Source organism: Pteronotus mesoamericanus, unplaced genomic scaffold (assembly GCF_021234165.1).
Source record: "Pteronotus mesoamericanus isolate MK-2021 breed Mesoamerican mustached bat unplaced genomic scaffold, CSHL_Meso_final contig_164, whole genome shotgun sequence".
Taxonomy (NCBI): domain Eukaryota; kingdom Metazoa; phylum Chordata; class Mammalia; order Chiroptera; family Mormoopidae; genus Pteronotus; species Pteronotus mesoamericanus.
This window is the reverse complement of record NW_026555065.1, coordinates 5466295-5493117: the sequence shown is the minus strand read 5'-3', so window position 1 is coordinate 5493117 and position 26823 is coordinate 5466295. Positions and strand designations below refer to the sequence as shown.

General features: G+C 47.0%; 1 protein-coding gene across 1 annotated transcript in view; it reads right to left on the bottom strand.

Annotated features, from left to right (window-relative positions):
• Positions 1-9437: 9437 nt before the first annotated feature.
• CA12 (carbonic anhydrase 12) overlaps positions 9438-26823 on the bottom strand; it is a 47123-nt gene continuing 29737 nt past the window's right edge. The window contains exons 4-10 of the mRNA XM_054565312.1: positions 24490-24585; positions 23593-23656; positions 23207-23364; positions 21824-21950; positions 12926-12958; positions 11994-12081; positions 9438-10899 (exon numbers count right to left, since the gene is read on the bottom strand). Coding sequence (XP_054421287.1) covers positions 10827-10899; positions 11994-12081; positions 12926-12958; positions 21824-21950; positions 23207-23364; positions 23593-23656; positions 24490-24585 — 639 coding nt within the window. The 3' untranslated portion in view covers positions 9438-10826. The remainder of the gene's footprint in view (positions 10900-11993; positions 12082-12925; positions 12959-21823; positions 21951-23206; positions 23365-23592; positions 23657-24489; positions 24586-26823) is intronic.

Sequence of the window (26823 nt, the reverse complement as noted above, 5' to 3'; positions counted from 1 at the left end):
CTGAGAGTGTCAGAGTCACTGAAAAATGCTAGATATTCTTATCCACAGAGTCAGTAGCATTCTCAAGCACTTCCCGAGAGTGCTAGCTTTTTGTTAGCAAAGTTTTTCTGGGTCCACACCATTGCCAACTCCAGGTAGACAGAGTAGATGTCACAACAAAACAATTTTAAAGTGCTTTGCTTAGAGTACTTCATTTATGATTACAATGTTTACATTTCTCATTTAATAAAAGGCTTTTTAACTTCATTCTGTTCAATTTTAGTGTTTGGAGAGGTGGGTACTATCTTCATGCACAATATGTATCATTTTATATGTTTTACTGTTGTCATATATACTTGTAATATCAGACCTTAAATTCACTACACAATGCAATAGACTCTTTTCAGACTGGTATTTTTTAGTGAACAATAAAAAGATTGTTTGGCACTACTAATTTTCCATGTTTCTTCTTTTTTTGAATAATGTATCCTTCAGTATCTGTTATTGTCAGTTTTTGTCCCTTATAAAACTTGGCTGTACATTCTGTTGTTTATGGCTGGTCAGCTCTGAGACTTTTTTTTCAAAGATAAATCTTTGCTATTTGATTTAAAATCATAAGGCCTGTTTAATTTCTCTGTCTCCAGAAACACTTTGGTGCACAGAAGTTCCTTGAGATGTCTTAAACCAAGTGGAGGAGAATCTTCAAAAATCTCAGAACCTCACCTTGAAAAATCTAATTGTAAAATAATGAATTTATAAAGTACCATATAATTGTGCCTAAAGATGGGAGTTGACTGACAAGGAGAGTGCAGTTCAGTTTCTACCCAGTGATCCTGAGCAGCCTACAGAGAGTCCTTTGGTTTTCCTTCCCCTTCATGAGGAGACAGTGCAGCTATGAGTTCAAGTTTGGCCTTTGTCATTAGAAAGGCTACACAGAGATTTGTTGTGGCCTGAAACTCAAAACCGCATGATGCCTGTTCACTCTGATTTAAAATGAGGCTGTTCCAGGTTTATACTAACTGTGTTATTAGATGAAATATCCTTAGGAACCAAGGGCTTTTTTGTTTTTTTTTGAAGATTTTATTTATTTATTTAGAGAGAGGGGAAGGGAGGGAGAAGGTGAGGGAGAGAAACACTGATGTGTGAGAGATACATCAATTAGTTTGCCTCTTGTACACTCCCAACTGAGGGCCTGTCCCGCAAACCAGACATGCACCCTGACCGGGAATCGAACCAGTGACCTTTTGGTTTGCAGGTCAGCACACAGTCTACTAAGCCACACCAGCTAGGGCAAGACCAAGGGCTTTTTGCTCCTAACTTGTAAGCCAGTGGAAGACATGTGCATTCCCCAGGTAACTGTAATGAATCTGCAACAAATGTCTATCAATAGAACTTTGTTTCAAAGAGCAGAACACTTTACAACCTTTAAAAAAAAGTGAGGATATTTGGAATATGTTGAAAACAAAAACAAAGTGTAGACCATTCTTCCATTTAAAAATATTTCTCATGCCAGACATTGTGCTAGATTTTGAGAATACCAGAGTGCAAAATAGACTGGGATGATCCTAGCCCTTACAGAGCATACAATATGTATCCAATTGTCCATTTTATTAAAAATTTAAAAATGAATATTAAAATATGCACATACACAAAGTCTAGAAAGAGAAAACTAAATTGTTAACAATGACTATTTGAGATATAGGACTATGAGGGACTTCTGGCTTCATATGTAATTATTTTTATTTTTTAAATGAACATATATTATTTATGTAATCAGACAAAACCATAATTTAGGGCCACTTTTATGATATCTTATCTTTATCAGAAAGTGTATGTCATTCAATGCTTTTCACGATCTGATCCCAACCACTTTTTCCCACCTGCCCCCATTCCCTGTTCTCCCTTCCCACATATTCTCAAACACATCCCTGAGGCCTCTACTTCCTGTGCACAGTGGACTCAGTACCTCCACATTTTTGCCTTTGTTTTAAGTTCCAACCAAAAAATACCTATTCCTCCTTTGAGGTCCTGCTCAAACCTTTCCTGATTAGACTCAGAAAAGTAAGTAGCTTTCTCCACTGTGATTCCCTAGCATGTTTTTCAATCAAAGAATAATTATATATAGTAAAGTGCACAGATTTGAAGTGTATAATTAGAGGAGTTTTAACAAATGTGTACACCTGTGTAACTACCACCCCCATCAAGACATAGAACATTTCCTTTTCCCCAGATGGTTCCCCGCCTTCCACAGAGGACTACTGGTTCCAACTTCTATCACCATAGATTAGTGTCACTTGTTTTGAATTTCATGTAAGAGGAATAACACAAAATATACACTTTTCTGTATGACTTCTCTCACCCAACATAATCTTCTGAGAATCATCCATGGATTTGCATATAGCAATACTTTGCAACTTTTTGCTGAATAGTATCCCATCTTATGGCTATACAATTTGTTTAGGCATTCTTCTGTTGATGGACACCTAGAATTCTCTTCATACTTTTCTTCTGTGTATTATGATTAGTGGTTTCTGTCTGTCTCCCCAAGTGCAAGATTGCGATACTAATTATCATTGAATATTGGAACTCTATGTAAATCATGGTTGCATCCCCATCACTTACTCTGTGCTTAGCAGACAATAGTTCATTAAATCTTTGCTTTTGAATAAGGAGGTGTGAGAAAGAAAGGGTTATTAATAACACTCCTGACCCCAAATGTGTGGGTTTTCCCACACCAAGCAATTCTCCAGTTCTCGGTGGACACAGACTGTGGATGTCCTACAATTTAACTCAGTTCTGACACTGTCAAATGTTAGCGCAGACCTCACAAATTAAGGGCTCAATGCCACAAGACTGCCTCCACTTCAGACAGCAGTTGCCAGTCCCAGGCTGTCACTTGTGCTTCTGACTAACTGGCTTTAAATGGTGGGTTCCATGACCCCTCCTTACGTCCGAGAATTTGCTAGAACAGCTCACATTTCCGTATATTCACCAGTTTATTATAAAGGGTATTATGAAGGATACAGATGAACAGGCAGAGAAAGAGGTACAGAAGCTGTGGAGAGGGGGCACAGAGCCTCTACGCCCCCTCCAGGCGCACCACCTCTCGGCGCCTTCATGTATTGGGAGCTCTCTGCACCTGTAGTTTAAGGTTTTTATGGAGGTTCCATTATGTAGGCCTGATGGATTAAATCATTGGCCATTAGTGATTAAACTAAATGCCCAGCCCCTCTTCCCTCCCTGAAGGTCAGGGAGTGGGGCTGAACGTTCCAGCCCACAAATATGGTTGGTTCCTTGGCAAGCAGCCCCCATCCTCCAGCATCACCTCTTTAGCATAAACTTAGGTGTGGCGTAGGGGCTTACTATGAATAATATTTAGGAACACTATTCCAGGAACTGCGGACCAAATATATATTTCTTAGTGTATCACAGTATCCCAGGAGATTATTCCACATTTCACCCAGTGGCTATGGCCAGGAATGAGTCCCTGGCCATGTGTGTTCTCCGCAGAAAGGATGTACTATGTTCCGGGAAGATTTTCAGACGGTTATCTGTTGGGTCGTTGGGAAGGAGAGAAACTAAGATGCGTAAGAGCTGTTGTTGGTTCTCTAGGTAGCTTGGGAAACTAGTTTCAGCCAATGTACTGACTGGCTATGGTACCTGCCTCACCAGAAGAGCCTCTGCTCCTTCTGGAGAAGCCAGTGGATTCCGTCGTCACGGACACAGAGCTGCAATAGAGGTCTCAGTCTGCCCTTGAACTCATAAACCCTTTTGTTTGTTGCCTTCATTGCAGGTAATTAAAAGTTAATATTTGAAATGAGTGAACTCAGGCAGAAATAATGACTTTGACCTAGAGCATCTAGAGGCCATATCCAGCCAGGTGAATAGAGATCGTGCTCCCCGCTGGGCTCGCCCCCTCAGGTTTCTCCTTTTGCGTGAGCCAGGACGAGCTCGCAGGGAAGTGCCAGGATGGGGCAGGGCATCCTTTGGCTGTGTAGGGTGTTTTTTTTTCTTCCTTTTTTGGGGGGCAGCTTTATTGAGGTAGCATCGATATAAGGTAAATGACACATATTTAAAGTGTAAAATATGAACAGTTTTGACATATGTGGAGAAACCATCACCACAATCAAGATAATGAACACATCCATCTCTTCAACAGTTCCTGGTACCCCTTTGCAATCCCTTCATCTCCCACCTCATCCCCAGGCAACCACTGATCTGCTTTCTGTCACTATAGTTTAGTTTGCATATTTTATACAAATGGATGGGTGTGTGTGTGTGTGTGTGTGTGTGCGCGCGTGCGCGTTCATTCCTTCTTTCCAGTTCAGCCTTAGGAAAAAGGAAAGTTCAATGAATGTGCCCTTGGGAATTTGTCCTGCTGAATTAGGAGGTGAGGGTAATATCCCTGGAGCCGAGCTGGCTCCTGTGCTTACTTGCAGTTGTCCATCCTTGGTCAGGCTTTCCTGAACAGAGTCCAGGGTTCAGTGTTGCCAATCAGATTGGAGGCAGGAGGTCGTTGTTAATTTTCCAGAAAACATTGGCACAGATCCCTTTAGTGCCTTTAACCTGAGGAGTTTTATGAGGTTACAGTGTGACTGAGATATGCGTAGTAAATTCTGTTATAGGAAGGTGTTTCCATGTCACTGGAGCTGTGGAAGGTGGACCCCACACTGTCACTGAAGATCCTCGCACTGCAGGAGCTGTATGACTTTGACTTAGCCCAGAGCCAGAGCCCTTGATTAATGTCCCACTTACAAGATAAGGGCAACGCTCCATTTTTCCTGGGGTTGTTGAAGTGCAGGTGCCTTGAAACAGTCAAGGGTATATAAGTAGGAGTCAATTCCAACTCTCTGGTTGACCTGCAGTCATAACGATATGCTGACCTCATTGCAGTCAAGTTTTATGGTGCATAATTGCATAGCACAAAGCACGGCCCTTACCTCCCCGCAGTCATTCTATAATGAAAGGGCACGGGTGACACACAGGGACCTCCTGTGTGATAGTGTCACACCTTCCCTCCACGCGCTGGGCCCTGCATCCCCATTTCCACTGGGAACGTGGATGGTGAGGCCAGAGTGGGGCCCACTGTACAGGTGGCACCCCTGCTTCCCCGCAGGTGGCCCCGGGAGCCTGGTTTCCTCTTGTAAGTGGGTCTCAAGACTTCTTCCCACACCTTGAAGGAAGGAAGATGGCTTGTTCTAATGGAGTCACAGCTAACAATTCAAGAGACTCAGGTTTCAGGTGCTCGCCCCTTTGGGGCTGGCTGGCTCCAGATGAGTGAAGACACCTTGTCAGGTGCAGGAAGGTTAGGACTCAGAGGACATGGAGGTTGGGTGGGGCCACGGTTAGTATTTGGCCAGGGACCTGCCTCGAGGTACCCCCCACCCCCAGACTCCACAGTTAACCGGTTGCCCTAGTATCCACAGCCTGAGCTGCTGATAAGGCACAGGGGATGCCCCAGGCTGTAGTCACAGCAGAGCACTTGGATCCCAGGGTGTGGCCCAGGGGCGTGGCCAAGGTGGGGAAAGAGGTGGGAGGAGACTGGTAGCTGGTCTAAGGTCAGCTGGTCTTATGCTCCTTCAGCTCTTTTTTCTCCTGCCCTGCATATCTGCCTTCCTGGATCCCCCATTCTCTACCTCTAGTCCCTCATATCTCACCACACCCCCTCCCCAAAGCTTTCTGCCAGGGTTTGTTTTTGTGTGAAAGCCCTCTTGGTTTAACCAGCTCTTAGGGTATGTCAAAGGAAGAGGTTAGTGTTCCGTATCTGCACAGTGGCTGTGTCACAGGTGGGCACAGGTAACCAGGTTCTTGGTGATCGTGGACAAAAAATTGAACCAAACAGAGTTTATAGCAGAAAGCGAGAGAAAGCAGATTTATTAAGCCACACAGAACATGGGAGCAGACCAACTCTGAGCAGAGTGGAGCAGAGCAGAGCCTAACAGCCCTGACCTCAGGGGCTAGAGGGCTTTTATTCCTTTATGGTGGGTCTCCCATGAGTTCCTTGATTAGCTACTGGGATGGGAGTCCCACAATGCTAATTTATTATAATGATATTAAAATGAAGCAGGGGTCAAGTAGCATCTTCTGCACAGCTGCATTCCTGACTCACTAGGATTCAATGCTTTTCCAGAAATCAGGAACTACCGGTCTTAGAACAGGGTCTCTGTCCTTTGTCCGTGTTCTTTGTCTTAACCCTGGGGCACCGCTGGAGTTTCCTCCGTCCTGCCTCAGCTGTGCTGGCCTGGCCACATGTGGCTACTGAGCACTTGGAGTGTGGTTTGTGAAACTGAGAAACTCAATTTATTTTATTTTATTAAGTTTAAATTTAGAAGCTGATTGATTCAATTATTTGGAAAACTTTTAAGTATCTTTGGAGCAAGTATGTGAATCTGCTTTTTCAGCTGTAAATTTTATGAAGTCCAAATATAGATCAAATGTTTTCATTGAAAATTTAGCATCTGAATTGAGATGTGCTGGAAGTGTAAAATACTCACTAGATTTCAGACTCACTACAGCAAAAGAATGAAATATTTCATATCAAAATATTGATTACATACTGAAATTGTGGTGTTTTGGATCTATTGGGTTATATAAAATTAATGTCACTGGTTTCTTTTTCTTTGGTGTTGCTGCTAGGACTTCAAAATTTCACGTGTGTTACTGTTACCAAATGTGGACCCATTGGCAGGGGAAACCTTAAATGCTATTACCAGAAAAACACACCCCCTTTCTCGAGGGTCCCTCAGTTCTAGGTTCTTTGCCTGCTGCCCATAAACATTATGGCCCTCAATGGCAGAGCTTGGTGAAAAGGAAAGGAACTATTTACTCAAAAGTCATGCAGGTTTTGAATTGTTAAATCTCAAAATCCCTTCAAAACACCCACCAACACACATAGTGCTGCTCCCCCACCCTTTTTCCCAGTCAGGGGCACTGTCCTTTAGAAGAAGAAGAGAAGTCCAGAGTGTGGCTGGGCAGGCCTCTTGTGGTTCCCAGCCATCCGCTGCATTGCAGTGATCTCCAGTTCTTAATTCAGAATTGCGTGGCACCTTCTTATGGCTTATTAGCAAGAATCCTTTCTCCCCTTTCCTTCCCACTGGTCTTCGCCTTGTTCCCTCGCAGCATGGAGCAAACCATCTCCAAGCTCTCGTGCACACGCACTGTAGCCGGGGAGCTGCCTGCATGGCTGCTGCATCTTGCTTTCCTAATCAAGCTTTCCTAAGACGAGTGGTCAAGGGAGCCCCCACTCCGCCCCTGAAACTGCGTGGTCAAAAGCCTCTAGCATGGCTGCTGCGCCTGGGTCCCAACCTCGGCGGGAATCTCCAACTCCTTTGGCAGGTCCTGCAACCTGGTAGCTGCTTGCCCAGTTACATCCTGGGTTAAATTTATGCAAACCTTCTTGGTTAGCCTTGTCGATATGCAAAATAACCATCTTTGCATATGAGGTTTGAAGCTATCCTGCTGTTATCCACGTGCAAAATGACTCTCAAAGGCCCTGCTCCCTGTCTCCCATCCTCCCTGGCAGCCCGCCTTGGTGGGGGTGAGAATATCCTCTATTTTTCTTGGATACCCCAATTTCTGGTCCCCATTACAAATCCCTTTTGGGGAGCCTAGCTGCACCCTGTTATGTCGCATTATTTTTTATTGTATTTCTGCTGAACTGTGAGCGCTAAATCGTTCACTTAGCTGGGTTTCAGTAATGGCCAACCCATGGCCCTTGCCACCACACTCCTGATCATCCCTGCAGGTGCATATTGAGTACAGAGAATGAGGGGAAAGGCTGTGGAGAGAGAAGGGAGGTGACGTATTTTGCATCTGTCTCAGTCCTAAGGGAACTGAAGTGAAAGCTGGAAGCTTTTCTGAGTAACTCAAATGAACAATGATGGGCCTAGTTGTAACCTTCAGAACACTGCCTCCTTTAACCAAACAGAATGTGAAATCTGGAAATAGACTGAAGATCATACGAAGGGTGGTGATAGCATGTTTTGCAAAAAGGATCCAAAATAAGGTAACAGTCAGGCAACCAAGAGAGGTCACCAACCTACTAGGTACAATACCCAGTGAAGAGACGTAAGACCCGTTCCCTGTATTCATAGCACTTTGCTTAAGAACACCTCCATCTTTTCCAGACATCTGTTTATATCTGACTTCTTCCCCAGGCGCTTTCCCGAATCACCCTAGACTTCCCAGCTCCCCTAAGTATGCATCCGTGTGACCCTGGGGCTGCGCACGCTTCCATGCTCAGTGAAGTGATTAAGTACTTCGCTGTGTTTTTTCCTTTGGAGCCAGGTTCTAAGACCTGGATGCAAACGACCTGATTATTTATTCTGATTGGTTGCTTATCACCATAGATAGGGAACTTCAAAGTGCTTTGCCAATAGTGGTGCTTTAACCTCACCTCCAAACAAATCAGTCTCATGTGAAAAACTTTATTTATAGTTTCTCATATTTACAGTGTATGTGTTCATTACAATCATTCGTACAATACAAACAGAAGTGCTGGATGGACCTTCATCACAGCAGCATATGGTCCATCTGGGGCACAGGGACGGGGGCGCTGCAGAGCCCTGTGTTCCCCAAGGGCCGGCCAGGAGGCCTTCAGAGGGTTTAGTGAAGACAGGAAGAATTTAAGGTCTGAACTTGAAAAGGGACTAAAAGTCAATGCAGCAAAATCCTAGGATGTCTATTAAGAAAACAGGTATAGGTTTTTACGATTTTTACCAGATGATAGTAAAGAAACAAAGCAGAGAGACTCAAGACCCCTGTTAGTGAGAGGCAGAGAAGCTGGGGCCTTCCCGGGTCCCTCACCAGGGCACCGGTCCCCTTTTGTGGTGACTGGTGGAGGTGCAATGAGTGAAACCTGAGGAAGGTTTCCCAGTTCCTAAGGTGGAGCCTCAAGAGTCCCTTCAGGATTAGCAAGGAACTTGCCTGCTGATTCTGGGAGCCTTGTGCTTGTGTTTGCTCCCCTGGCTTTGTGTTGTCTCAGCCACCGGGGCAAGAAATGAGGGTCTGGGCTGTGCCGAGGGGTGAGAGGGCAAGAGAAATGCCATTGTTGTTACTAGCCAGCATGTCCTTCTTTTTATGAAAGCCATTGTGCCAGGTACAATGGTCTTTTCGTTCTCTCACAAAATGTCTGTAAAAGGTGTAGAGAGCTTTTTTGAGCTAGTCTCATAGCTCTGGAGCGGTTTCTATTGGTTTCTGATTGGCAACTTTGGGCCAAGGCCAAGAAAGCCTTCCCTAATTCACATTGCTCAGTCATGGGGGTTGCCCCTGCTGTCATTTGATCAGCACTGGGTGTGCTAAAGGCGGGAGAGGGATGCCGCCTTGGGCCCCAGCCCTGTTAAAGGTCTCGCGAACACCCACATTTTTGAGGCTCCATGAGGTCATGTGTAACTCTGCCCAGCAAACAAGCTACGGAGACGTAGGGCTTGCGTCACTACAAACGGTTGTGACAGTAGACAAAGACCTCTCAGGGTCAGAGGGAGGAACAGAAGGAAAAAGATGACATAAAGAAATTGGTGCTTCAGGAGGACATTCTGCGCTGTCGACATGAGACTGCACCAGGAAGTTCTGTGTGAGCGGTGAGGTGCTGACCACGAGAGGCGGGTGGTGGAGGCTCCTCAGTCATGGAACTAACTGGTCTCCACGGAGCTCTTGCATCAGTGGGAGGAGAGTGAAGGAGTTTGAGCTTCTCAAAAACTGCCTTTGGGGCTTCAGGGGAAGACCACGAGGAATCTTTGCAAACGTTCCCTTAGTTTGGTCCCTAAATACCATGCTGCCAGCCCCGGCACAGATAACTTCCTGCTGTTATGCCTTGAAAATATTTTTTGAGTCAGCCATGGTTCAGCATCTTCAATGTCAGGGAAGAAGGTAAGTCTCAGATCCAGGTTGAGAGTAGGGACCCCACAAAGCTGGCAGAAATGAAATTTGGGCAAAAGAGACAAAGTTCTTCAATCATTTTTGCATCTGCCTATTTTCTCTAGATTCTCAGTACTCATATCTACTCTAGGAGAGAGAAAGCAACAGCACATTTTCAAGGAATAGCCTAGTTATTTATAAAATATATAGGGTAGAAAACATAACTGCCCCACTGGCAGGAGGTTGGTCTTGAGCTTAACACTATGTCCTCTTTACACTTACAGCGTCTGAGACTTTCCAGATCATATGTGTCTTCTCATTCTCTAAGGTCTATCTGATCTAAAGGACATGACTTTGAAAATGCCTCTACTATATTTCAAAGACTATCTCTTGTTTTCTTTTTGTCTCAGACACCTTGACCCTTCCTGTATCAGTGCCTACCCCCCCACCCCCTCCCCCGCCACAAGTGCCCCAGGTTGCCAGGTCAGACTAAAGGTTTTGTCACAGAAAAAGGAAATCAGAGCAAAACAACACCACCTTCCCTGAGAAAACAAACTTGGGTTTCAAAAGCAGAACCTAAGCAGAGGGAGCACATTCTGATTTGAAGGCTTGGATAGGGAGCAGAATTTCCAGGACATTTGAAAGCATACTTGAGTGAACCCCTGAATAAAAAGTGTTTTTCAATCAATAACACCCCCACCAGGTGACATGGTTTATGTCCCCAGAATCCAGACCCCTTACTGGTCTCACGCAGATGAAGCAGACAGCCCGGAATTCCTGCCTCCTTGGGGAGCTCTTCCCACCCACGATCGCACCGAGAGTGGCCGTAGCATGAGAATGGCGGGGCGCCCGGCTAGAGGCCCCTCGAGGGTCTGGCATGTCTGTGGGTTGAGCTCCAGAGAATCCTCAGGTATTTCAAGTGTCCAGGGAGCCACAGTGTGTAGCATCCAAAGCAAAGTCCTTCCTTGGATGAGCCTGAAGTGCCTGGGGCCTCAGGGATGGGCCTCAGTCTCCTTCTTGATGGCCGGTTTGTAAATGACTCCTTTATTGTCACTTTTTTTGCTACTAGAACAAGAACACAGGAGTTTCGTTAATCAAAGGGGAGAGAGAGGTAGAGTACAGCCTGACTCGGCTATCGAATGAGGCAAGTGTTAGGGCAGATTCCTCTCTTGGGGACCTTTTCCCGATTCTGTTGGTTTTAGGGGGAATGGCTGCAAATAAAGATTAACCAAAATGAAACCCGTTCATTTTCCAACTGTTCATTTTAACACCTGATAATACGAGGCCTGCATTTTGAAGAAGGTCTCATTTCTGCCCCTGCTTCAAACATTCGATTGCATGACGGGGTTCCTGGCAATCTTTTTTTTTCATACCAGGAAAATGAATTAGGTTTTAGAAAAAAATAAATGTGAAAATAAAAACATGAGCAAAGAGCATTAGTAACTAATGTGAGTGAGAAATCAAGTTTCCCTTCACTTTCACTGTTGGATTCACAGAAGACAAATACCATATGATTTCACTTCTATGTGGGATCTAATAAACAAAATAAACAAACAAAATAGAAACAGACTCATAGATACAGAGAACAGACTGACAGCTGTCAGTGGGTGTCACGGGTTAGGGGGCTGGGTGAAATAGGGGAATGGGTTAAGGAAAAATACCTCATAGACACAGACGTCAGTAGGGGAATTATCAGAGGGAAGGGAGGCGGGGGGAGATAGAAGAGGGTAAAGAGAAGATCAATGGTGATGGACGCAGAGTAGATTACATAGGGCAGTGTACACACAATATGATATACAAATGATGTATTATAGAATTGTACACTTGAAACCTAGTTAATGAACCAATGTCACCCCAATAAATGTAAAAATCTTAGAAGGAAGACAGCCTTGCTGCTTACATTTGGGCAAATGGGACCTCCCCCACAAAGCAAGAGACTTGTCCAAGGTTTTAGCAGTGGCAACAAGGCTGGCAGCCTCACCGCTCTAAGTGCAGCGACCCTTGAACAACCAGCATCTCATGCAAAGGAAGTGTGGCCCCTGGGGTTAGTGTTGGTGCAGGTGACAGGGGCTCTTCACTGTGCAGGCTGCCTTCCCAGACACATTTTTCCTCATGGGCACACAACCACCCACTCCCATTTCAAAGCACAACCAGCTCACCTCCTCTTCCTTCTGTAAAGCCAGATGGATACTGCCAGGACAATGCAGATGCCGAGAGCACCAGCCAGGGCCACCGAAAAGATGATACCTGGTGAACGGGCAGGGGACACACATTACATTCCTCCTTTCGTCTCTTCCCACAGCACGTGGGTGTAGAGTCAAGTGAAAGCTTCGTAATCATCCACCAAAAGGTGGAATTTCCCCACATGGGCTCTGGTGTTTGGCTTAGCAGGACTGGTTGGAGTACTTAGAGGGGGCTGTTTGCAAAGTGGTCATTCTCCTGCAGGGCTTCTCAAATTTGCACCGGCATCGTCTGAAGAGCTTGTTTAAAATGTAGACTTCCTTTGAGTCCAGCCCTCAGAGACTGAGTCAGTCTGGAGTGGAGCCCAGGAATCTGCATTTTTACCAAACACCTCTGGCTGATGCTGATGCGCATGGTCCATGTACCACACTGAGAAACCTGGGCTACAGAAGAAGAACTTACTCCATCTCCACTTTCTGGACTTAAGGTCCACTAGGATGCCTCTTTATCAGGGTTGCTCCCATGTTCCATTACAGTCCTAAGCAGTCCAGAACAACCAGGGACCCATGCCCAAGGTCAGCTAGCCGGTCACCCAACCTCCACATTGGGCTCAGGCATGTATTTAGGCAATAGCTTCCAACCATGGCCAACAGAAGATCTTAGATAGGCTCTTTGAATGTACACATGCTATATAGAATGATTAGGTCTTTCATTAGGGGAGCATTTGATTGGCAATTCATCTTTGAATCAGAGAGTGACTTGACAGTAAGACCCACAGTGAGAAGGGGCCAGGAGCCAGAGCAGCAGCACAGAGAAGCATAGAGGATGGGCTGGAAGTACCACAGGCCCAGATCACATGGAGAATCACAGTGATCATCAGCTGCACATGCACGGCCTGCCGGCCACATACCCAGACTCAGTCCTGTGTAGGTAGGGCCTTGCACTTGAAAAGAGGAGGAAAAGATTGGAAATTAACCAAGTCAACCTGCAGCGGGTTTGACCAATGTGTCGAAGCTCTACATTTTGTTTGTTTGGAGGTCCTAGGCTTATACAGATGGGGTAGAGGGAACTGCCCACCTAGGGGATTCATGCAGTGATTCCCTCCTTCTGATGTTCTTTAATCACAGTAGTCTCTTGGCTTGGCCAAGACTTCAGCTTTTAATACAAAGTGGCCAAAGTGGAAGGTGAGGAAGGATAAGAATCACGGTCTACTTGGGCCGGCTGTTTTTTGCTTCTCTGGTACCCACCCGTCTTCCTCAGTAAGGAACCTGCCATGTTCTGGCTGGCTGGGGCAGGCAGAGCTTAGTTGGAACCTGTCACCAGGTCTCTGCCCTGTCCCATCCAGTCGTGTTGTCATGGTTTGGTTCTATTTTTCTCTGGCCCACTGGGTAAATGGAAGAAAGGCCTCCTCCATGCCAGCCTCCCTTCTGTGCTGTGTGGAACCAGAGAATTGTGGCTTTTCTCAGCAAGTTATTGTTGCAAATAAATGGGGTGGGTCAGGAGTCCTCAATGGGGCCGAAATAATGTCCGGCTATCTAAGAAGAAATCTCATAGTCAGGGACATCCCTGGGAGGGTCATGGGTGACTCCATCTCCTTTAGTAAGACAGAGCCCCCCTGGGTTACCCAGCCTGCTTTTTCCAGATTTCTTAAAACTATTCCCCACTCTCCTAGTGGGTCCCTCCTTCTAAAGAAAGTCTCTGTTTATACATATGCTCTTGGTGGTGGTTTTCTGACTTCAGTAGAAACTTCGAACGTGTGTGTACGGAGGGATGCTTATTCCAGGCTAGAGCTATGCAGAAGGTGGCCACCCAGCCTGACAAAAAGGAGAGCTTGTGTCCTCAGAGCCCCCTGTGGCAGCCGACACCCTGAGTGAGCCCTGACCAAGTATGAGATGCCAGCAAAGGGCCAGGAGCTTACTCTTGGGCCACTGGACAACCTAGGGAACAGACTTGAGACTGTGGGTGAGGTCTTGTTCACCCCTTCTGTCGTGGGGCTAGAGTCTGGCTGGTGCCCTTGAAGCCAACAGCCCTGTGTCCTTTCCCTCCTCTCCTTTTCTCCCATTTCTCAGGGAGTGTGCAGCCTCCCTCCCCCCAGTCTGGTCCCTGGGAGTCTGCTTGCCTTCCCTAGGTGGTCCTGGGTGGTTGTAAAGATAAACAAGGCAGGTATAGAGAGGAGCTGTCCACAAAGGACAGAGTGACCTGCTCTCTTGGTCCTTGTCAGCCACCACCAGTAGCCCACAGCCTCCCAAGCGGCAGAGAGAGTGGCTCCCCTGGCCTGATTCCGTGCCCCAGGCTGCCTCTTGTAACCTGAACACAAGGATCAGTCTGTGGCCTGTTGAGACAGCCAGGATGTGAGTTTGCCCTGGGGAGGGTGTCAAGTGTTTGTACAGTGTATGCTCTGTTCCAACCTGCGTGGCCGTGGCCTCTGCGCACTGTAATTTTTTTTTTTTTCTTTTTAAGGTACCTGGAGGCGAGCATGGCCTCTGGAATCTTAAAAACAACAACAACCCAGAAAACCCCCAACTAGTCATGGCTTCCTTTCTAAACCTTTTGATGAAATACACATTTGTTCTTCCTAAAACTCCAGATGCTTGTGGTACCAAACTAGTTCTGACCGCATAAGACTATTACTAGTAAGCCTGACCACTTGGCTAAGCCATCAAACTGGACATTTTCTGAAGCCATTACTTTCTTTCACAGTCAGCTCAGACATCCTGAAAGCCGTGAAGCCCCCAGACAGCTGAGCAGCCTGGTCCCGGGGCTGGAGGAGGTGCCCCATGCCCTGGTGTTAGGGAGCTGAGCGAAGTCTGCGGGAGCAGGGCCTCCAGGGATGGGACTTATCGCAAGAGCCCAGCGTGGGGGATCGTCTGGAGGGGGACCCTGGTTTTCTGGTTCACAGTGTCCTTGACTGTGTTAGGCCTTATATATAACAGCCTAATTTTACACAGGGCTTTAGCCTCCAGGGCCTAAGTTGCCTCCCCTTGGAAACAGTGAAAGGAGACCAAGCAACCATGAAGACAAGGAAAGTCCTAGAGACTGGGACAGATGCTTTCAGCTAAGACTTTGCTGCAGCAAAAACAAAGCAGCCTGACTGAGCAAGCGAAGAGTGTAACCCAACACTGAAGAAGAATTCTACTCCGCAGGAAGCCCAGGGCAGGAAGATGTTGGGATGTCAACCCCTGCCAGTTGAGATGGCACCAACCATCAAGGAAGCAGGGCTTCTTTGTAGAGCTGGACGAGGGCTGGGGTCCCATGGGAGGCAGACACCAAAGCATCTACTAATTAAAGGGAGAGGGGAATCCGGGGAGACTTGAGAGGGCACAGGGAGAGCTGTTGGGGCGTCTAGAGAACTACGGCCCGGAGAGACAAACCAAAGCCTATGTCAGAGCAGAGCCTCTGCGGTACCATCAAGAACAGGCATCAAAGACGGCACAGGAGAGACAGAGCTAGAGAAATTCATCTGCAGATTAAAGAAATGGTTTGTTTCTGAATGGCAAATAAGACAAGCAGTTCCCAGTGAAGATCAATGGGACAGACAGGAGAAACGGAGACAGGATGGCCCGCGAGAGCCACTGGATGAGGATGTAGCAAAGGGACTTGTGAGCTGGCTGGTAAAAGGGTGCCCGCCGTACAGACATGGGGGAGGCATCCACTTACCATAAGGAGCTCTGGTACGTGTCAGGGTGAGCAGAGAGAGGGCAATACGACACACAGAAGGAAACCACATAGACATGGGAGAGTGTGACTGGCACATGCCTCACCAAGGAAGGTACAGACCCCTTCCTGGAGGAGATCAGCAAGCTGCTTGCCACAGGGGCATTATTGCTACCTGGTCTGGCTGGCTCAGGAGCTGCGTCTTCCACTGGCGTCTTGCTGGACCGAGGGATGCGGCTTAACTGCTTTTGAGGTCTTCTGAAGCCTCAAGTGCAAACAGAAAGGTCCAGCCGGAGGAACAAGCACCTCATTGACACAGCTCGAGGTTCCTGGAACAAGTCTAGCATTTTCTAGGTCTATGTGCAATTCTGTTTATTCAAACAGAATTTTGAATAAAAAGGAACACAATCCTTTTCAAAGTATTATTTTATAAAGTATGGACTGTTTTGGTCAGTGACATGTTACATAGTGAAAATAGAGGCAGGGAGAGTTTTGGTAATCTAGTTTTGAATGGTCAACTCTTATTATTATGCTTCATACAAGTCATAGACTTGGGTAACCAACATGCTAGCTCCCCCTTTGGATGATGCTTTGGTAAGAAGAGCAAGGAGGATGCCTCCAGTCACTGCAGAACATTCCTATATTTGGAGGACATATTTAACTGGGGACATCTCCTTATTAACACTGTAAAGAAATAACCCAAGAAAGAAGTAATTTCTACAAATCTGCCCAAAAGATTCGACCGGATTACATGAGGGAGCTGGTTTTCTACGGCCATGACAGGGACTGAGGGCTTTTTGCCTTCTGCATTGCAGGCCTGCAGGCCCGGAAGAGAGAGCCACAGGGCTCTGAGGGGTGTGCTAGGGCTGGGTTTCACGGCCGGCTTCCTTGGCAGCCGAGCTGTTGGTGCTGAAGGAATGATGGGCGGTGGGACTGGGGCCTTTTATCCCCATCTGGCCAGCGCGTGGGAGCCTGACGGCACCTCTAGGTAATGCCCTCTCAGGCCTTCAAAACTTGGCAGTTCTGATCTTTAATTTTTCTTAAACAAATAAATTGATTTTAATGCTGTTGGCACATTGATAGCAAAGCGAGATAAGACAAAACTAAAATTTAACAATTGGTCAGGCTTATGTTTAAATTGTTCTGCAGAAGAGACGGGATGAGGGGAGGGGGCAGGGAGACGGGTTGGTTACATTCTTTCAAACTTGCCATGAGCACCAGGCACAATGCCAGGCATGAAAAGTAAGACACCAGTCGTCCCTGTCCTTAACGGGCTTGTAGTATGTGGACAATATAGACGTTTTTCTTTTTCTGTATAGTAATAAGTCATTACCCTGTGGCACACTAAGAATCACAGAGATGAACACATTATTCCAGCTGCACTGAAGAAGGAGACTATAAGTCACCTTCATAGGAATGAGGAAGACTTCTGGGAGGATATGATTAGAACTGGGTTTTGAAAGCGTTTTCCTGGTGGAAGAGGTGAGGGACCTCCCAAAGGGAATAGCATGGGGAAAGTCAATGGTGTGCACACGTGAAAGCAGCTGCCGCGCCGAGGGCGGCCCTGCACTGTGCGGGTGGGTGTGGCGGGACAGTGCTGGGAAGATCGGCAGGGCCACCTCACACGGGGCGGTTCCAGCTGTCTGCCTGACCCCTTTGCCCACGGTCTTTCTGCACGTGGTCTGCTCTCTGCCAGAGGCTTGTTGTTAGGAGCAAGACAACATCCATGGCGGGGCTTTCTGTTCCCCATAGTGCCTAACTTGGGGTGTGCTCAGAAAACAGGCGGTGTGTTAAACTGCATTAGATGAAGGGACTAGGACTTAACTGCTTAACACATTTGATGATTACTCCTGACTATTCAGTCCCCTGTACCCAGGAGGAGATGGAAGGTAGGAACTCCTCTCCTCTTTAATTTGGATACTTTGGAAGAATTTGTACTTTCCCATCTCATAGATTTTATTTACAAATAGGAACTTTTAGAAACACAAGATCAAAGCCACTTAGCATACATTCTGGTCTCAAAAAAATTAGATAATTAGCCATCTTAGCTTTGTAAGATTTTTACTCTCTATCTCTTCTTTAAAGGTTTTATAAAACTACGCAGTTCCCTTAGGGTCAAGCGGATTCTAATTGTGCTACTACACAGATTCCGGGTGGGTGAGAGCCCCGCCCCCTGACCATGCCTCACCCTTGGCTAACGGTGCAGCCTCTGGCCCCCAGCTCTCTGGGGCTGGGGGGAGGGGGACATGCAATTGCTCAGAGCAGGCCCACTAAAGACATGATTATAGAAACTTTTTGGCTTCCTCTGGTCCCTCAAGCTTCCCTTGCCCTGACATGTTGAAAATAGGGCTAGACAACATTAGTATTTAGGTTCGATGGGCTCTTGCATGACTGCCCGTCACCATCTGGACCCCATGTTTGTGTCTGAGGCTAAGAAGAGGTCATTTTGAAGGAACCAGGCATCAGGCCGCTGCGTCTGCAGCCCTTCTCCTCCCTCACATTGGGCATCTGACTTCCTGCGAGATCCAGAAGGGCCCCAAGCTGGGGTCCTGGAGGAAGGGGCCCCACCCTAAGGACACCCCACCTTAAGGACAACGAGTCTTGTTTCCCCTCTTCAGTTCAAGTTTTCCATTTGTGCCACTTAGAAGAGGCACCTTTTAAGAGCTGAAAGAAGTGCCTGGCATGACTTTCACCTCTCCATAAAGGGTGGGCATTTTCACCAAAGGCAACAAAAAAACAACATTTATGAGAGAAAAACTTGTACAAAAGTGAGGGAGAAGAACGATGAAGGGATTCTGAAGAAAGTTGCTACCTAGGAGATGTCTTGTAATCTTAATGGTGAATAGTTCTCTGTCATCTACTTCTCCTAGCCTTGGACATACCCAGTGATATAAAAAGAATACTCAAGTTCTAAAAAAAATATGGGGGGGTCAGAGTTTCTCTTGGGTTCGGTCATTCTATATTAGTAGCCCCAATCTTATTGTCTCGGGGGTAACCATCACCAGATTGAAAAATGTCATACTGTAATAGAATAAAGACCAGGGCATGTGATACAAAGCTCTTAGAATCCTGTGATATGAGGAAGACATCAGTCTAGCCCTAGGAAAATCATGTACAATCCCTGGGGCTGTCGTTCTCAATCAGGGGCAATTTTGCCCTTCCTTCCCCAGAGACATTTGGCCACGTCTGGAGACATTTTGGGCCATTATAAGTGGGGGTATGCTACGGGCATCTAGTGGGGAGAAGCCAAGGGTGCTGCTCATGCTACGATGCTAAGGGGAGCCCCCACAAGAATCACCCAGCCCCCAAATGTCAATAGTGCATGGGTAGAAAAACCCTGCCCTGGGACTAAGTCACGGTTAGACTAAACCCCTCTTGAGGACAGAAACCAGGTCCTGTACTCCTTCCTAAGCACAGCCAAGGAAAAAGAAGGGTCAAGTTAACAATTCGGTCCCAATTGCTCCCATTTGGTTAAATCTCAGACCCTCCTCTTCAAGTCCATGAACTTTCTCTCCCGGAGGGTTTCCTTAACATTACTTTCCTCCTGGCAAAGTTTTCCAACCCTGTAGTTCCTGACAGCTTCCAGAGAAAACCCTGAGTAAACCACACCTCATGACAGACATGTTTCAGTGGCAGAGTATACAAATAATCGAGTCCAGATTGCTCAAGGTTCACGCTGACAAGCAGGCTCACCCACACACCTTTGAACGGCATGCCCGAGGCCCGCTTCAGGTTGGTGTGAGAGGTCCCTCATGAATGCAGGCGCCCTGTGGCGTGAGGTCTGGGGCTTCCCTCCCTTGGGGTCGCCTCCTCACCACGCCTGGGAACAGCTTCGTTTGCTGCCTGCATCTTTTGGGAGTGAGAGGGAGGGGAGAATTCTGGCCAAGTTTCTATAATCAGCCTCCAAATGAACAGCTTTGCCTGGGACTGCCGTGGTTCTCGCTCCCAGGAGAGAGCTGGGCCCAGCCTGGGCTCCCAAGAGCCGCAGCTCTGGGTGAGCTGTGCAGGAGGGGCAGTGGCAAAGCTGCATTTGGGCTTTGATCTTGACATGCCAGGCCTGGGCGTGGTCTGTGGGCTTCTGCCCAGAGGCCCCTCAAGCTCCCTCAGCCAGGCCGGGAGGGTCTGCTGAAGCGCCCTGCTGCCGTCTGACTGCACTGCCCACTCTGCAAGCACCAACTTAGACCTCAGCTGGTCTAAGAAGATGGCTAATTACTCCCAATGCCACAGTTGATCGTTACAAGTGGAGGGTTACTTTGGGATGTCAGACTCAAGTTCCTGCGTAGTTTCTTCTGATCCTCTGTCTCTGCCCTCAAACACTGTCCCTGCAATGTAAAGTCAGGATGGGCAGTCGTTAGTGTACACTTAGAATCATAACATGTTAGCACTGGAAGTTCATTAGCGCACCCAGTCCAACCTGTTATCCTATGGCCGAGGAAAGCGAGGCCCAAGAAAGGAAATAATCAGCCCATATCACACCACTAGGAGGAAACAAAGTGAGGCCTTGAGCCTACTTCTGACTAAGGGGAGTCTTTGTCACTGTGTCCCCTGTGACCTGTGACTTGTATATACTAGCCCAGAGAACGGAGCTGATTATTATCCTTGAACCACCAGCAAAATTCTACCTATGTGGGCAAAGTCCCTTATCTTCAGGCAGAGTTTTTTACTTTATTTTTGAGTTGGAGTATTTCCATTAAACCTTTGACTACTATGTACTCTATATTTAGAGGAATAGGAAAAGAGAAACTTATATCCAGAATAGATCACAAAGGGATAATTCTGTACACTTGAGGCATTTCCTAGGAAAGATTTTACAGTCATCATCATAGATCCAATACATTCTCAATTTTTAGGAAGGTCCTTTGTTCACAGATTTCAGTTCTCAGACCAGAAAATTGAAGGAAAGAGGGAACTACTTACCTAGTAGTATTTGGAGAGAACACGAGAGAGAAATTCTTGGGCAGTTCTTGGTTAAGTAACTGATAGAGAAGGACATAATTCTCACCAGATGTAGGGGTTGATTCAGAAGGGCATATTTCTACAGCCTTCTGACAAGGGCTCTGAAATACAATCTTCATATGTTCCACTAAGCTTAGTAGGTGATACTTATAATCTCACACAATAAAAAAGGAATCAAAAAGGTGTACCAGGTTAGACAAGGAGAGCTGATTTTCTGGCGAATGGGTTACAAAGGCCATGAACATCTGGCCCAGTTTGGTCACAAGTGATGTGGCAGAGGATAAAGTGACACTTCCACAGGCCTACCCGCTTCTGACCACCCGAGACTCCCACGCTGGGAGCCGCTCTAGCATCTACAGTGAGAGAAAATGTGGAAGCATGAAGAAGGGTGTGGGCCCCAAGAGTCCCCCTTGCCTGCTTTCCTGGACCCCTAGCTTTTAGCAATATTGATGTAGATACTGAGCAAGTAAAGATGTTAAATGTCCTTCTGGGGAATTAGGGTTACCGATGTAAAAGGAAGAACCGAGCTTTCCTAGCATCATAAATAAAGAAAACTATTCCATTTCATTTCACATAAAGAATCTGTGTGCCTGTGCTTAAGCAAGCTTCAAGGAGGTGAGACAAAAAGACGGTGAGTGCACATGCCGGGGGGACCTCCTACATTGTGACCACGGACGTGACTCCTTTCAAAGGAGCGTCCCTGGGCACTGATGGCACTGGCAGTGCCGCGACTCACCTAGCAAGGCTGGAGGTGGGCCTTGATGCTAAGAAAGCCCAGAATAAGGAGTCAGAAGTGTGATCTCATGAAAAGGGTGCAGTCATACATCCTAGGAGAAGGGGTGGGCCTCCAGAGCGGAGAGGTACCCCAGAGTGTTCTCTCTTCCTCCATCGGAGGGAGGCCCCCAGAGCTAATGAGGGCTCCGGTCCACGTGCCTGGGGTGGGGGGGTGGCCCTGGCGTGTGCTTCCCTACAAAGGCTCAGGGAAGTCAAGAGTGGGTCAAGGGTGACCTCAGTAAACCCACCCACACACAGTAGCTGCTCGTGTACCTTTGTTCTTTTGACGGCCAGAGTGCTCTTAACCCACCTAAAGGCATCTGGGACAAAACCTGAGGGCAGGGCACCCCAGTCCATACTTGACAGATGCCTTGGCACCACACTCCCCACACTGTGCCACCCCACGCACCCTGCATCACCTCACCTTGTCGGAAGGAGGTGTACACCAACCTCTCATCGAATTTCTGGACCCGCCGGAAGTTATTGACCATTTCTATGGGGGATGGGTCGTTCTCCTGTGTGCAGTACAGAGCTGTCTCCAGAGCCAGAAGCTGTGGGGAGAAAAGCAGAAACACCCTGCAGGCAGAGTGACAGCCCCCTTGCCTCTAGAAGGAGGAGACTACCAGCTCCCACTCCAGGGTGTTGTGGGCAACACAGTAGATGACAGTGGGTGAGCCAGAGAACTGCTCCCCTTCCTTGGGGGCACGCGGGTGACCAGGCATGGGGCGGGCTGGGCTGCCTTCCCACCTCCCAGGCTTGGGGGTAGGTCAGTGCTGTTAGCTCCAGATTGTGCCTGAGATCTGCATGCAGGTAGGGAAATCTGGGGTGCTCGAGGGGCTCTTCAGCCTCTCCTGGAGACCGTACTGAGCCTGATTTGGAACTCAACTCTAAATCAGAGGGGCTGGGGGGTCCCATCAAAAGGAACAGAAAGAGGGAGGCAGGATTTCACAGGTCATCTGATTGCCAGCTCCATGGAATTTTCATATACCCACATGGATTGTACAATCTCTTTCCAAGGCCATTTCTGGGTTAGAATGTTACTGCTTTCCCGCACATTTCTCCTCTTGATTCATCATGTTGTTATTCCTGTCCGCCTACTTGCTTGCCCGTTCTCTTGGTTACTCTTAGGTACTATGAGATCAGTAACTCATAGTACAAAAGGAGCCACAATGTGGAGGGGGCGAAGGGTGGAGTGGGCCACGAGCCCGTGCGCAGCACTCCCCCGGCCCTGGCTCCTGACAGCCTTTTTACCTCTTGATGAATTGAGGCTGTGGAGTAGAGGGGCGGCCAGTGGCCTGGTCTTAGCTCTGTCACTAACCAGTGGTGATCCCGCAGTATTGTCAACTCTCTAACCATCACTTTTCTCACCTGTAAAGTGCGAGGGTTAGAGATGATTTCTGAGGCTCCTATTGCTCAGTTTTGCACTAGACTGTGAGCTTCTTGAGGGCAGAGAGCCTCACTCATTGCTGCAGTCCCAGCTCTCTGGTATATTAAATGATTTAACCTGCTCCTTCCTTTATTCCACCCCTATAAAGGAAGCGTGTCCTCTCCCACCTCAGAGGTGAATACCATCCACTGAGGGATAGACTAGGAAATGCAACTTAACAACTCTTCTCTTAAAGAAACAGATTCATTTTCCTACTTGACTTGATAGCCCCATGTAACTTCTGCAGCATTTCCCACACACCTGTGACATTTGGTGAGCATCTGAGTAGCCGCCAGTGAAACTCAAAGTGAGGGAAGCAAGTCATTGATTATGATATGAGTGATACCACGTGGTCTCTGACCTGAGGAGCATGACACTTACCTGCTCCTGCGAAATTTGTACGGGGTTCCTGAAAACTGTCCAGAGCACTGTGGGGTAGCAAGGAGGTGTGGTCAGGGACCCTTTGTAGCGATAATACTCTTCAGGCCTCTCAGGAAGAAGCTCTTCAATGCTGAACGCTGGAATGTGCACTTCTTGGCCTGGAGAGACATGTTGGGGGACGGTATTGTCCTTGCTCCCCATGGCAAAGAAGCAACTGAGCATATGACTGAGCCTAGAAACGCGAACTAGCCCCTTTCTGGGCCATCCCACCCAAGGACCTGGTCATAGACAACACCTCCCCTCAGCATTCATTCCCCTTCAGGTCACAAGGGAGTCATTACATCTGCCTCCAACAGAGGGTGAATTAGCATCCCAGGGCCACTCACCTTTGTACTTTACATCTTGAAGGTGACTGAAGATCTTGTCATAGGATGGATTGAAGGAGCCCATCTGCAACAGAGACAGGGCAGGTTGAACTGGGACAGAATTCTGTGGCCTGAGCCTGGGCTGATAATTGCTCATTGAGGGGCCTGGCTGGGGGGTACATGGTCACCACTGTCAGGCCGTGATGGGTCACTAGGCTGGCATGGGGTGGTGTAATGGACCTGCCCTTCTGTAACTCAGGATATAATGTTTCCAACTCAAGGCACTGGGGCTGGAGTGTCCCAGGGCAAGAGATAGAGCTTGTGCTCCTGATTATCTGGCTGTGAGCCTGAAGGCATGCTCTCTAAGTAGAACTTAAGGGAGTGAGAGTTCATGCAAGGCAAGTAGGAAACAAGGTACATGCTGTCTCATTAGGGAAAAATAATGCAGGTGAATCAGGAGATAGTCTCATTTTCTGAGATCAGGAAAGAACTGCTTCCAGGATTCATGTAAAGGATGGAACTAGGATGACAGGGGTTGTGTCAGGAGGTCAGGCTTCAGGTCGTGCCCTGAAATGAATCATTCCCATGCCCTCCCTCCTCCCCCCCTACCCACACACTCACATGTCCCATCCAACTGGGCAATTCTATGCCTTATGCAGTTGGGCTGGGGACTAGGGCTCATTTTTCCAATGCCACAAAAGTGATGCCCATTTCTGCTGCCCAGCCACAGAAAGCGCTGCCTCCAGGCCGGAGAGAAGGAACTCTGTAGGGGAACACCCCGAGCTCTGGAGGCGAGACACAGCCAAAATGCAACTGAGCCGCACACATCCAACAGGTAGGCGTGCGTGGAACCAAATGTTAAGGCTGATATCATCCCAGCTTCAAATTTCATGTAAAATCCCTTTTAACATCTCTTACCTCTATGAGAATAGCTAGGACAGCGAGGCCTTCTGACTTGTTACTGGCGGTGCTGGCGTTGGGGTACAGGTCCGAGTTATAGTGGACAATATGCATCTGTAGGGGGCAAGAGGCCACTTATAAGGGGGAGTATGACTCACAGGCACTTTTTTCTTTTGCAAGAGACTGGAATCCAATGGGGAGGACAGACTTCCCCCCAGGCAGATTACGCCTCTCAGGCCCTCCCCTCGTGGCCTCCCCAGTTTCCCTTTTTCCCCATTCTTCCCTGCAAACTCTGCCAAGGCAGACTGTCCATCTTACTAATCCATTGTATCCCAGTGTCATATGATGCTTGGAAAGTGCTGTGTGCACAGTAGATAATGAATGAATGAATGGATGAATGAGTTTTTATACTAGCCATGAAAAACCGTGGATACTTTGGAGCACTTCTCCCTTCTGGTTTTTCTTCCTTGTTTTGGAGCCTGGGCCAAGATGGTCTCATGTGTCTGGCCACTCGGCACCAGATCTGGAAGCACTGGGGCCTGGGGCAGTAATCCTCTAACTGTGCCTTAATCAGAATTGTATCCAGAGAGGACACATATTTATCCCTCAGGCAGAGAAAATCACCACATGGTTTTATCAAGGTTTTATCAACCATATTTTAACTGGCAATAAAACAAAAACGTAGCTCCATGAATGTAGACTCTAACCTTCACAAAAGAAAATTCTAAACTCTTTTTTTCCAAAGCAGAAATTGTCATTATCAAAGTGAGGAGAAAAGTTTTTGAGAAATCTCAGGTGTAAAAAGTCTAGGTGAAGTCCCGTGCTCTCTTTCTCCATCATGTGAAGAGCCAGCAAGAAGGCCGCCATCAGCAAGCCAGGGAAAGAGCGCTTATCATAAACCCACTCTGCCAGATCTTGATCTGGGACTTCTAGCTTCCAGAGCTACACTGGCTACTACAAGTAAATCTGCTCTCGATCATTTATGTGCAAGCTTTTGTGTGGACATGTGCTTTCATTTCTCCTGGATAAACAGCTAGGAATGGAACGGCAGAGTTGCAGGCTGGCTAGGACGCCCAAACGTGCTGGAAGAACAATGGAGGACACAGCAGAAGACTGGTGTTTAATTCTAAAAGGGACAAACTTCATTGTATAAACAAGCTAAATTGCTTCACTCCCATAAAATTTGATGAGTACATTCAAAGACCACTGCCCCTTCTATTCCCTACAAATGATGTTACTGTCAATTTTAATACTTGGGATGTTTTTCCTAATTCCTCCATAGCTGAGCCCAATAATGAGGCAACACTTAACTCAGCTGAAGTAAGCTCAGTAACTGGGACCACGACTTCCAAGAAGAAAACTTCTACACGGGTTTTGGCACATCCTCTTGAGAGCAACGATGGTACGACTGATTAACATTTCCTCCTGGGAATGGGACACTAAAGATAACTAACTATAGGGAATAATATCCAGGGAGCCAACTCTACTGATGTCGTTCCAGTGGGGACAGTTCTGCTGGGGATTGATGACACGGAGATGGGCACAATGCTGCTGCCAGGACAAGAGCCAAGAGAGTCACCTTACAATTAGACATGTGGAAAAGAAGTGTATAGAAGACACAGGGATTCTTTTTATCAGGCTTACATTCTTTATCTGTCTTCCTCACGTGTATTAAAACATATGGTCTAATATTTGGTCTCAAGTGGAAAAAAAAAACCTAGGTAAGTATCAAGACATTGTAATGGCAAATTCTGACAATGTTAAACCTGATTTTTAATGCTAAAGGTGATATCACTTGTTCTCCAAAGTACTATATTAGTAAATAGATCTGTAGATATGACACATGCATTTTTGTTGGTTCTTTGCCTCTTGGGGCTATGACACATTGAGATTTTACCTCTTTTTTTTAATCCACCTCTTTTTCCACTTTATATGGTTACATTCAGAATTCAAGAATATTTTATTGAATACAGCTCAATGTTCCCCATTTTTCAAGTGGTCCTTTCTAATTTTTAAAAATTATATCAAATTATTTTTTCTTTTAAGTGCTCCTCTGGTAAGGATTTCCTAGGGGCTCCTACTTCACCATTTTTCCCCTGAACGATGTGGCTTCCCACATTGCCCCTCGCCATCCTTACTTGGCATCGCTTTGACAGACGGAGCAGAATTCTTCATGGCTAAAACTCCAGAGGTCCTAGAGCCCTATTTCTTTGTTATACTTGACTCTGAGCCTGTGCTCTGTCTTAAGCACTTTTCTCACCGTGTTCAGGTTCAGTCAAGAGGAGGTGAAGGCTAACAAAACAGAAGGGAATTCCCTGCTGACGGGACTAAGTTTTCTTATATAGGCTCAAC